This window comes from Sciurus vulgaris (genome assembly GCF_902686455.1).
Source record: "Sciurus vulgaris genome assembly, chromosome: 16".
NCBI classification, from domain to species: Eukaryota; Metazoa; Chordata; class Mammalia; order Rodentia; family Sciuridae; genus Sciurus; species Sciurus vulgaris.
The window spans coordinates 32958214-32971586 of NC_136477.1; the positions used below are offsets into that span (position 1 = coordinate 32958214).

At 33.8% G+C, this 13373-nt stretch overlaps 1 protein-coding gene across 2 annotated transcripts in view; it reads right to left on the minus strand.

Moving 5' to 3' along the window:
• Window positions 1–238: 238 nt before the first annotated feature.
• Window positions 239–13373, minus strand: part of STT3B (STT3 oligosaccharyltransferase complex catalytic subunit B) — a 108688-nt gene continuing 95553 nt past the window's right edge. For both annotated transcript variants that reach the window (XM_079113980.1, XM_079113981.1), the window contains exons 11-16: window positions 12891–13078; window positions 11829–12000; window positions 10650–10823; window positions 8115–8228; window positions 4782–4994; window positions 239–1875 (exon numbers count right to left, since the gene is read on the minus strand). In XM_079113980.1, the coding sequence (XP_078970106.1) occupies window positions 1795–1875; window positions 4782–4994; window positions 8115–8228; window positions 10650–10823; window positions 11829–12000; window positions 12891–13078 (942 nt within the window). In that variant the 3' untranslated portion in view covers window positions 239–1794. The remainder of the gene's footprint in view (window positions 1876–4781; window positions 4995–8114; window positions 8229–10649; window positions 10824–11828; window positions 12001–12890; window positions 13079–13373) is intronic.

The following is a 13373-nucleotide window of genomic DNA, read 5'->3' on the forward strand; positions in this document are numbered from 1 at the left end:
GATTCCTTTCCTTAACAGGGATAAATCTGTTCGACTAGGTTTCTTCCCCCTTCCCCCGCCCCTTTTCTCCCCCAAAAGAAAAATCAAAATAAGATCTTCATTCTGGGCTAAAAAGAAGGCAAAATAAGATAGCTGGTTTTAGTTGAACCAATTTTCCACACCTTTTGTATAAAACCTTTGTAAATGTGAACAAGGAGGTATGTTCTTTCAAAAACAAATAATTTGTAAAAGACAACACTTAACACAAAATTTGAATGAACTTTATTCCCCTACAGTCAACAACTTCTCTGCATTGAATTTTAAAGCAACAAAGTAAAAGAAAATTCCCCGAATGACAAGGTATCAGAAATCCAGATTTAGTTACGCTTTATTTGTGAAAATGTTCAGCCATTTTATTGTTCTGTAAAAGAACCATCATCTGGGTCAAAAATGAATTCTATAAATCAAAGAATATTCTACACCTTGAAAAAGAAAATCAGCAGTAACATTCTCACTGAACATTGTATATTACATTGTTCTTCATAAAAGGTACATACTATTCTGCACTTTTCCACCAAAAGCAGTGGTGTTATGCTTGTCATATAAAAAAAAATTATATCCTGTGGCAGGAAAAACCCTTTCTCTTCCACTTTTACTAAACGACTGGAGAAAATTTTCAAGTCTGTATAAAGTTGCCTATAAGCTGGAAAGTGAACATGTTCAATCTCCATTTATATTTTAGTGCATTTTTTTGACAACTGTCACATTTTTAATAAAAGTTAAGAAAATGCATATAGCACTAAGAGTGTTTCATCAAATGCTTAAGGTATTAAAAAATATGGAGCAGAGAACAAAAATCACCGTGATGAATGAAACTGTTATAAAATGAGAAAAATCCAGACAAAATTTACAAATCCTCTGTCATTTTAAAGAGTCACAGAAGGTGAACTTTGGATACCTATCCACTTTTAAGATTTTTTTTTTGTTCCCCTTAAATCTTTTGCATGTAAACATAGTGCTAACCTCAGTACTAAGGTGCCAAACCCTATCCTGGTAAGCAACATTCTCTGTAGTTGCTATGATTTCCAAAGGATATAAATTTAGCCCTTGAATGACAATGTATGAAACTTGCTCTGTAAGTACCTGGTGAAAACAACTGCTAATAGCAGTAATAATGTGTCAACATAAAAATCTATTTGAATCAATTAGCTACTCTGAGGTCCATCTTTGAAACAGCAGCTTCTTATAGCAAACAGTAAGCAAGTGAAAAATGTACATTTGATGAAACATTCTTTGCATTGGAGAAACATGAAAATAAATACAGTTCAAGGAAGTATAATTATTTTTCTAATACCTTTCTCAGACCTGTACTGGTTTACCAGTTCAAGAAGTTCTCATCACATTTTTTTGTCTTTTGTATTTTACATATTGCTATTTGGGTAATTCAAATAAAATGCAGGTCTTGTAAAATAAAAACATTGACAAGAATGCATGTGCCAGGGACCAAATTAGAGGGTTCTTTGGTGCAATTAGTCCAAATTCTCAGATTTGAAGGATAATATGTACCAATAAAAAAATCTGCTGCTAGTCATTTTACAGCAGTGCTCTGTCTTGCTTCACATTACAAATCAGAAACAGCTGTTCTCTATAATCCAATTTTATTTTTTCAATCAGGCATTGCCAGAAAATTTTGTACATTAACCTGGACCAGTGATGGTTCTGTACCCTCTGTTGCTGTGAAACATGACATGAGCTAAAGGCAAAGACCGGTTCTCACAAGGACAACTGCTTCAAGTCAAGAACCAAAACAGTGTTTTAAACAGTCTTCTTAGATATTTTCTTGCCTTTCTTAAAAACTAGCTTATTTTTAATGTAGCCACGCTTCCTTTTGGTAGTCTAAAAAAACAAAACCAGAACATATGATATTAGTACAGATTTCTTACGGTTAAAAGAAAATCTACATACATATTTATTATATTATGATGAAGACTGTCTTAATAAGCCCTTAGCTCTTGTGACTGAACTCCTTGAGCAGTTAGTAAGTACTAACTATTGAATGGATGAATATGAGTAGGTCCCTAACTTTAACATGCAAGGACTACCATAGCACGTCTCAAATGCATTCTTCACCATCAAATGAATGAATACCCACCTCCCTTTTCAACAAAATGCTTAGCTGCAATAATTACTTAAATTTCCAGTCACGATACAATAAAACAAGGGATCATAAAATGGTAATGCTGCTTAACCTCTAAGGAACCAGCTAAGTGTCAGAAACATAAATTAACTTAGTAACTTTTAGAGCCCCAGTTTTCTTATCTGTAAAATAAGGATGACAATCAATCTGCAAAACTGAAAGACAAAAATCACTTGGCACATTCTCTAATAATATTTTAGGAAGGAAAGTAAGTACTTCAAAAACACATGCCTTGAGTTTCATGGCTCTTTTTAAAATAAAATGCTTTTCTTAATTCAGCATCTCACTAAAATACTTTGAACAGATGTTTTCTGTTGTAAGAAACAAATTACGGCAAAGGTGGTAGAAGAAATCATTGCAAAAACATTTGCTGTGCTAGAATTCTACAGGCTATATTATACAAGCATGTGTGTTTGTTGATTTGACACACATGCCTAGATATTGAAGAAAGCAACAATTTTTGGGAAATAAATAGCTGAATGACTATCAAATGCTGGGTTAACAGAGGCTCAGGAATCAAGAGACCTGTCCAATTCAATTTTTACACTTAAATACAACTCTTAGAGGTTTCAGAAACCTAGGGTAAATATAGCATCATATTCCTTCTATTCATGATGTTTACTTCAAAACAATTTATAATTTTTCTAACAATGACAAGAACATAAGGCAAAATGCAGTCCCTTGTTGAGGTTACACAAATTAGCTACTGTTAATTTTTTAACCACAGTACAAGTTATCTTACCTTATTTTATTATGGTAAACATAAAAATGTCAGATGGTGCAATTTTAAAAACACAAACCAAGCCAAGGAATTAGTTCCTTTTTTCTTATTATCTACAGATTTCTAACATGAAAACTTTTCTATAAGATCTATGCAAGTAACTATGCAACTGAGTCCTCAGAGTGTTTTTTTCCCCCTACTGTTAATAAGTCATGCCACAAAGTTTTTTCTGCAGCCCTGGACTACAATTTCTAGCACCTCAGCCATGCCAAGTTTACAGTGGCAGGAAAACTCCTAAAATGTCTGTTGTATGCACACCTTCACCCTCAAAGTGAAAACCAGGGTAGGGAGAGGAAAGTAAACAAGAAGCATTCCTTTATAGTGCTAGTACCAAAAGAATATAAAGTCATGGAAAACAAAATAAAAATTCATGTTATTATCTACTAGAATATGTTTGGGTACACAAGACTAATTTTTATTTATCCATTCACACTTGTTTATTTTGGGGAAATGATGGATGGGAAGACAAAAGGAGTCAGATTAAGAAAATTCACTGCCTTTCAGATCTCTGTTATTCAGATTGCAAATTAAACAGCCTTCTTCCCTTTATCCCCTCTCCCCCAACCCAAACAATACAAAAACATAGATCTTAACTAGGCTTGGATGTCTTAGGAGTAACTGCTTTTAGACCTAACAGCATTTGCTCTGACTTCTGCACAGGCATACCTCATTAGCTTTCCCATCCTCATGCCTGTGAGAAACCAGATCATTTGATTTCTCTGCCATCTGGCATAAAGACTGGTAACTGAATTTGATATAACTGACACAATGAAGGTCAGTTCTATGTGACACCTTTAAATACATTATTCTAGATATGGTAATCTTTTTCTGGGAGAGAAAGTATTCATATAAAATTTTTATTTAAATATCACAGTTAATATTTAACACTTTTATAGTAAAATCTGAAATAATCTGGAGTATATTTGGTGTATTTTAAGCAATAAAGGGATAAGACAATTACTTTAATGATTTAAAATAACTGATGGAAACCTAAGCATCTTTTCAAAAATTAAGACTGAAATCAATCTAATAATAACCAGTATTATAAGAACAGAACCTTATAATACAACCTTAACATTTTACCTGACAGCTTATTATTTCCCATCTTCCACAGCTGGGCAACCTACATAAATATTCTTTTTTAGTAATCTTTTATAGAAAAAAATTAGAGATCTATTTGGCTTTAATGAGCAATAATGACCTCTAATAAAATACTTCATATATTATTATATATTTATTACAAAAGGACTGCAGTAGTCTCATCATAATTCCTGCCTACAAGTTTTGTCACAATAATTACATTAAAAAATAATTACCTTAAGATAAACAATAATTTTTCTTCAAAAGAACTCACCCATCTAAAGCCTATTCTTTATTTGTGAATATAGTAACAGAATACTAAGAATGGAGAATGAAGATGCAATGTAAATTTGCTTTACCAAAGATGAGGAACTAATCACAATTAAGCATTTGGCATTTTTACTTTCAAATAGGTTTGGAAAGTGATAGCCAAAGATACATCTTACTTTACAAAATAAATCTTACTAATGGCAATGGCACACAATAAAGCCAGAAAAATCTCAGCCTAGTTCACTAATAACCACCATGCTATCTAGAAAAAATTGCTGCTAGGGATGGCTTAAGTACACAGTTTGAAAAGAATTCTCCTAGCCAGGCTAGCCTGATACATACTTTATATATATAAGCCATAGCCTATAAATCTGGTAAATGGAAATTCTTTAGCAGTTTTCAGTAATTTTTCTCATACAGAAACTAACCAACCTGAATCATCCTTTCATAAGAATGATTTCACTTGGCACCCACCTTCTTTGACAAATACTTCTGTTTTGGGAAAATGTTGGTGACTCGAGGTTTATGATCTAGTGTCTCCCTGTTATCAGGCGCTTTCACTTTATATATCCTGACAAGCCAGTGTTCTGATGTAAAGGCTTCCTCCAAGTGCTTGAATTTAATGTCCTTATTTCCAATTTCAGCATTACGTGTTCGGTCAAAACCTGGGGGTGTACGAAAATCCAGCTGCAAAAATAACATTAGTATTGGAAAACTTATTCCATGTTAGAAAGTAATAAATGTTATCATTAGAGTAATACCTTTTCCCTTTAAATTAAGAAAAGAGAATCAAGAAATGTATCTTAACAGTTCTCATGCTGATAACTAGACAGAAAGCAATCAGGAAGAGAAATTGAATCAGAATACGAGGCTCCTTGAGTGGACTGGATAAGCAGCTTAGTCATTTGGGAAAAAAAAAAAAAAAAAAAAAAAAATATATATATATATATATATATCTCTCTCAATGAAATCCACCAAAAACTGTTTTTTAAAAATTAAGATTTTTAAAAGAGTCCCTTTTTTATAAATATATAGAGAAAACCACAGAAGGCATTTCTTTCGTGCCTCAGGGTCTTATAACTATCTGTTTTCTCCTGCCTGGCATGGCCTTCAATTCATTGCTGGCTCCTTTTTTTTAGCCTTTGACCTCAACCTGTATAGCATCTCTTCAGAGAAATACTTTTTGAGACTGGTGGTTTAAGTCTCTTCCACTGTTTCCTACAGAACCGTGTTATTTTACTCTATTGAATATACTGTTAACCTTTTATTTATTTTTAAAGTTTCCTATATCCTAAACTAGAATGATGACTTCATAATTCAAAGTATACCTGTATTTCAAGTGTTATTTGTTAAATAAATGCACAAGTAAACAGTGGTATTATACCCTGGAAATGAGAACTACAAAGGAACCTCAACTAGTTGATCCATGGGAGGATTTATGAAGAATAGAAAAAGAAAAACAGGGTGGGGAGAGGGGACTAAGAAATACTCGGAACAAGTTTATGTAGCATACAAACTTAGCATAGATGAAGTCAACTTAGAAACAGAAATAAACCACCTATTCCAAAGAGTAGATAGTTTGTTTTTGCTTATTTATACAACATTAAAAACTACACTTCATATTTTAACTATATCTCATCTGTAAGCAGGGCAGGCATCAAAATAAATGCATGCTAGAATCGTGGGGTTTTTTTGTTTTAATTTTAATTTTTTGTACCAGGAATTGAATTTTGGGGGCACTCAACCCCTAAGCCACATCGCCAGCCATATTTTGCATTTTACTTAAGAGACAGGGTCTCACTGAGTTGCTTAGTGCCTAGGTTTTGCTGAGGCTGGCTTTGAACTCCTGATCCTCCTGTCTCAGCCTCCCAAGTCGCTGGGATACAAGCATGTGCCACTTAGCCCGACAGAATCATGGTTTAAACTGTTGATAAGTGAGAGGGGGAAAAAAGCCCTTCAACACAAACATTAGAGAAACTACTCATTTACCCCAGAAAACCTTATTTCTAGAGTAACTAGTTGTTATTACTTTCATAGTTTGAGACACCAACCAGTAGCCCTCAAAGAAACAAAAACACAAATAAAAACAAATTTAAATTATTGTGTTATTTTTTGTTTGTTTTTAAAGCCACCTCCAGAGTAAGTCCAGTTAAATAAATGACAAAGCCAATGACCAGTTGTACAAATCTACCTTGAAGCAAAAAAAATGAGTAGGAGTAGTGATAAGCACGCTTTTCTAAAAGCAAGTGTACCAGCCCCCATTAGCCATAATGTTGTATTTTTCAAAAGGATAAAAATTTCTTTCACAAATTGAAGCCTAAACAAACCCCTTCCATTTACAGAATTATCTTGATCCCTAGTGATAGCAAAAAATTAAGTAATTTTTCCTCTGCTTTACAGGGTATCAACTTAGCCAGAAAGCACTATGAAATTAGTTTTCACTGAGGCAACAACTTGGTATAATAGACATGTAATAAAAGAGCTATTAAAAAAATTTACAAATAATTGGGGAAGAATGTAATTTTTTCCTCAACCCTCACGAGTTCTTAGTTGGGATGGACCCCTGTTAACAATGGATAGATTAAAAAAAGAGAAAAACAAGTTGAATAATACATGTAGCATACATCACGTGAGAAATCGCAATGAAAAACTCAAAGCAATGGCTTAGAACTCTGGCTTATATACCACATTTAACTAAGAACAGTTAGGTTTGTGGGGAAATGACAAGACAAAGGAAAGTGGTTTTAAGACTCCAGGATAAGAAAGTATGGGAAGGTAAATATAAAGGAGAAATGAATGGAATAAGGTTTGTTTGCAGATTACTCTAGTGCCGTCTCTGGGCTGATAAAAGAATCTAGCGCTTTCCCTTCATTTGTTGCTTCCTAATTGCTTTTATTTAAAAAATAACTTTTATGCCACATGCATATCTTGGGTGTGACATATTCTGGTTTCCCTCTAAATCAAGTTATGAGTCCAGTACAACCCACTATTTAAAGACAAGGAGAACGAACAGAGTCCAAAAAGAACATATGAGGGTTACATGACTTGACAGAGCTTGACCTAAAACACAGGTATTATGACATCAAATTCATTATTCTTTCTTCTTTTTTTTCCCCCCTAGAGTCAGATTTATTTAGGAAAGGAGAAACACATTCAAGGGAGAATATGGGCTATCTCAAGAGAGAGATGTCCTCTGAGGTAAAGCATGGACTACACAATCAAGGGAAAATGTGGCCATCTCCAGAGGGAGAAAAACCCCACTGTTCGTTCTTTCTGCCACAATGCCTCTCTGTACAGGCATTTTGCAGATCCTTAAGTTTTTGTTCCACATCATTCTGAATTATTAGGAAATTCTAATCTAGAGAGTTTTAGCTATCTGTGATAATGGAGAATAGATATAGAGTGAATGTCTGAAGTGACTATGTTATTTAACTCTTTAAGGATTTTTTCCATTAAATAGCAAAGTGACCTACTTAAGACTATACTGTTTCCTAGATGGAAAACCTTGCCCCTGGAGAACAATGCCTTCCAAAAGCAAAAAGTCAAAAGACAGTATGGCAAGCAAAGGTTGGATCTGAGCTAGTGTTTAAAACATATTTTGGAAATAAGTCCCTGATTTTAATTTTTTCCCCTAATTTCTCACATTAGAAATTTCAGAAATCTAAATTTAATGAGATGGGAGAGAATCTTTGGCTAAGCATATTTCTCTATACAGCACAATAAAACAGCATTATTCTATTTTCTAGAGGCAATTAACATTATTCTTTTCTTCTGAATAAAGATTATAGAAAAATTGATTTAACTAACCTGCATTTCTCCAAATCTGTAGTATGACATTTTATACATAAGGCAATTCAACAAAGTAGGGGATCCTGCTTTGTCTACACGGAATTCTCCCTGTGGGGTGAAATAGTCACTTTCCTATAAGAAAGAAACCAGAAGTTTCTATATCAGTTCAGTGTAACACATCCAAAGCTACAGGGTTTCCTTTGTGCATTTCCCCGTAGGAACCAGCTTTTGAGATATATTCATAAAGTCATATTCATTTATCTCCATCCCTAAACTTAATCCCATCAGATTTTAAACCATGTTATAAACTTAATAATTTTAAAAGAATGGTACCAACACCATGATTATATAATATCAGGTGGGGTTGACTCCAACTGTCCTCATCCTCCTTCGTTTTCACAATTTTCCTAAATTTTCCCAAATGAACTCTAAAATCAGCTCCTTTTTGTTGGAGAGGGGAACGTTTAGAAAACTAATAATAGTTCGTAGAGCTATTTTTAGTAATAATTATCATTGGGTTAATTTATAAATTAACCTTTACAAGGAACTTTTTGGTACTCCAGTTAAAAAAATGTAATGTCTGAATATAAAAATGTATTCTGATCCAAAGATTTCTGGTCCAGGTACATATTCAACAGAGATACTTGTATATGAGTGAACTAATAAATGTAAAAAGCTATTTACTGCATCACTGTTTGAGGGGTGAAAAACTGGCGAATACATAAAAGTCCATCGATAAGGATAGGTTAAATAAATCAAGTATATAACCACATCACGTATATTACTCTGCAAATGTAAAAATAAAAAAAGGGAATATATAAATGGAGCTAATTAAATATGCATTTTTTTCACATACTTATTTCTATATGGTGAGAACATTTAAAAATCTTGTTAATTTACAATCTTGTCAAGTTATTCATTTCAAGATTATCCTTTTTTGTGGGGATACTTTTATACTGTATTTTTGAACCATGTAAATGTATTATCTATTCTCGAAGTTTAAAAAGAATTTACAAAGCACAGAAATTTAGAGTTTCTATATGCATTCAGAGCATATATGTGGAAATAATGATCTGTCATGTCATACTGCTAAGGCAAATTCACAAAAGAAAATTACACAGTGGGAGAATAAAATTTTAGATTAACTTCAAATAAGAAAATGATGTTTATTAATCACAGCCAAGGGAAAACGTCATGGTATTTACATTGACAAGGAAATCTGGGGTTTTACTTCAGCTCTTTCACAAGCCACATGCATGCATATGGTTTTCCCAAAGAATTCTTTTGTCTCAGTAACAAATCTTACTATCATGTTCTGTGGATTCCTCATGTGGAGCACAACTGTGGATATCCATTTTCTAAGAGTTCACAAATAAATGGGAGAGATAAGATAAACTCTAACTAGGAAACAGGCATACGTGATGATAAACAAAGACAAGGGTGCACCAGAAAAGAGCTTTGGAAAAGTGCCAAGTGTGTGAAAGGGAAGTTAGTCTAAGAAAAGGAACAACAAAAAAACATGACAGGTAAATCAAGAAAAGAAACCACAGGCAAGTTTCAAGAGACAGAGTAGACTGGCAGAGTGGAAAAAATGGGTAGGGGGCGAAGAGACCAGCAAAGGAACGTAAAGCATAGAAAGGCTTGCATTACAGGATAAGTAGTTTGGACTTTATACCAATGCATCACCAAGAAAATATCTATTTCATACTAGACACTTGGTGAAGTTTCATCTACATTACCACAAATTTCATAATACCAAATGAGTTATTATTGACATTTTCATTAGTGATGATCTAATCTTGTCTTGGTCATCAAAATCCAGATCCTGGAATAAGAGCTGGTGTTCATTTATGTTGACTCATCCAAAATAATTTGCCTATAACACAAGCTGACAGTTTTAGTTCTGATTCAAGTCTGTCTGGTTTCAAGGCCTTTTCCTATCATCTGTTGAGGACTTTTAAGCCAGGAAATGACATGATCAATGTCACATTACACTGGGATAACAAACAAGGCTAAGGCAAAGATAGCAATTTCAAGGTTACTGTCCTCTTTCAGGACAGTACAAAGTTAGAAATAATGAAAATGTAAAGAAAGGACTGAGTGAGAGGGTATGAAAAAGTAAAAGCAAGAAAACTTGGGCAAGGGATTGCTTTACAGGGTAAAATGGAAGTGTAATCTTGAGGCTACATTCTGAGATATGCTTCACTAGGCAATCTTGTAATCATGCACAGGAATATCATAATATACTTACAAAAATCCAGATGGTATAGCTTACTACACACCTAGGCTATGTGGTATAGAAATTACTGTCAATATGTAATCTGTAGTTAACCTAAATGTCCTTATGCAACATGTGACTTTATCAAGGATGAGTTTCAAATGTTCTAAACCTTTTAGGAAATGCTTCTAGTATTTTTAATAAATAGTAAAGTAAGTCTAAGTGACCTCTTCAGGGGACAGAACAATGAAAACAAATATAATGCAAAATTAAAAAGATAAGATTTGGACATTATGAACTCCCTTTCACATACCTGGAATTATTTAGTTTCTTACCCGAATGTCTTTTGGATGTTCCCCTTCAGCTATCCTAACCATCCAGAGAAACTTGTTGATATCATCACCAGAATAGCCAATAACCCCTCCAAAAATAACCAAAACATAATCTACATCGAGAGTCCTCATAATTTTATAGGCTGCTGTTTCATTAGAAGACATAGCTTTTCCCACCTGCAGAATAAAATAAAAATGTAACATTTTTGTTGCAAGAGCCTTACTTGGAATATTTTTGCAAAAATTATTTCTATGATATCAAAGAATTTATTGAAATTTATAAACATGAAGAACTCACTATAACCGACTTATAGCAGAAATGTCAAAATTTGAATACATGTTCTAATATTTTGCTAACAATTAAGTTCTTTAAAATTAACATTTAAAAATGAAAGGAGGTAAGTTTTTATGGTGTGTGTAGTACTAGATTGAACCCAGAGTTTTGCACATGCTAGGCAAGACTGAGCTACATCCCCAGTTCTTTTTAAATTTTGAGACAGAGTCTCTTCGCTTGGTTGCATGGGCTGGCCTCAAACCTGTAATCCTCCTGAGTAGCTGGAATTAAGGCACATGCCACTATGCCCAGTAAAAGGAGGCAAACTTTAAGAGACAATTCCTCACAACTTCAGGCCAGGCCTTGCAAATGATCTTGCTAGAACATATATATATTCTTCACCACAGCATAGCAGACATTTGATCACCAGCTATAACACTAATACAAATAGAATTCATGTAGTTGACCCATTTATCTATTCAAAATCTTTAAAGAACAGAGAAGTGATTACCTTAATTTATGTAATTTGCCATTTAACAGTGAACATAATTTTCATACCCATAAAATACTATTTGCAAGTAATTTCCTTAAAGTTTATAAAATGGAAAATATAAACATTTAAGGTTTCAGATTTTGCCTAATTCTCCAATAAGCTAAATATATTATAAAGTCTACCAGAAACAAGAGTATAATTCTGAATTATACCTAAATAAACAAATACCATTCTTACAAACAAAATGAGTATATCTTCAAGTTACATTATTAAATATATGTTAAAGAAGTATTTTGAGAACTGAGCAATCAAAGAGTACTTTCACCCTCATATTTTCTATTTAATCACAAGTGAAGCTTGACTGAAAAGGAATAAAGATTTTCTTTAACCTTTACTAAAAAAGTCAAATGCTTACCAGTGCTATGTGGCTGTTATTCCAGGTATTATTATCCACCAAAGTAGTTCTATTAGCCATTCCAGCTATTTGATAGCCATAATCCCACCAAGACATTACTCGGGCATGTTCATCTGTATTTTGCCTTAGCCAAAAATAAGCTTCTCTAAAATCATCTAAGATATTCCTGGTGCTGAAAAGAATAATAATATTTCAAATAAGATATAAACATGAAGGAGATAACTTAAAATCTTGAGGTGCTAGACTACTGAATAATTTCACATTTTAAGGATGACAGTTTCTGGAAAAAAAAAAAAAAAAAAAAAAAGGTAAAAATGAAGAGCAAAACCAGTGCTTCTCAAAGTAATGTGAATACAACTCATCTACATATATTATTAAAAAGCAGATTCTACAGACAGTTCTGGGATGGGCCTGATAGTTTTGCAAGTCTACTAAACTCCAATGTGAAGCAAAAGTGGGAAGGGGCAAGGCAATGTATAAGTCAATTGTTAAATTTTAGCTGTATGAGAATCATCTGGGTCTGTTTAAACCAGATTGCTGGGCTCCAATTCAGTGATGATTCATTAGGCTAAGGGCAGAATCAATGAATTAGCATTTCTAACAAGTTTCACTGTAATGATGATGCTGTGTCTCCAATGGACTCATTTTGAGAAAAAAATGAGGTACACTGAAATATATTTTGAAAAAGAGCAGCATGAAATATTACTTCAAAGCTGGAGAGAGAGAAGTCATACCCAAAGTGGGAAAAACACAAGTAGACTGATGGGCTGGGGGTGTAGAAAGTCTAGTATGTGGGAGGCCCCCGAGTTTCATTCCCAGAACCCCCCCCCACCATACACACACACACACACACACACACACACACACACACACACACACACGTGTGAAAAAGAAATAAGGAAGGAGGGAAGGAGGGAAGGGAAGGGAAAAAGAAAGGAAGAAAGACTGATTCAAATTCGGGGCTTCACAAACACAATTCTATCTTTTGGGACAAAAAGTTTATGTTGTGTGTGTAGGGGAGGAGGGTGTTCTAAACTCTTTCTGTAGCACTTGTTTTCTTACCCATCATGATTATAAGAGGCCAAGACCACACTTGGACTGGAGTAGGCATTGCTTGTGACCCAAGTACAGTGCACTGCAAACATCATCAGTAGCATCAGCATCAACATGGTGACAATGCTTTTTATATTGGGACCTAATCCCTCTTCAGTTTTTTCCTGTTCGGTTACATGTTTCCTCACTTTACCTGCCTGAGGATACAGAAAACTAGTTAGACAAATTCATCATTTGATTTGCTTCCTATGACATTCAGGGAAAAAAGTTGGGTGAACACTATCAATTTAATTCTATGATTCAGAAAATGTGTAACTAGCAGATATTCTTCTACAGGTTATGAAGTTTTCTAAAACTTAGCAAAGTAGATTCCAGAGTCAATTGTGAATCAAAGTTTCCTGGGATTATACCCAGCCCAGGAGCTGATCTCAGAGCAAAATAATTTCCACTAAGAAGCTACTTTTGAAATCAGTTATCCTTATGTCTTAATTA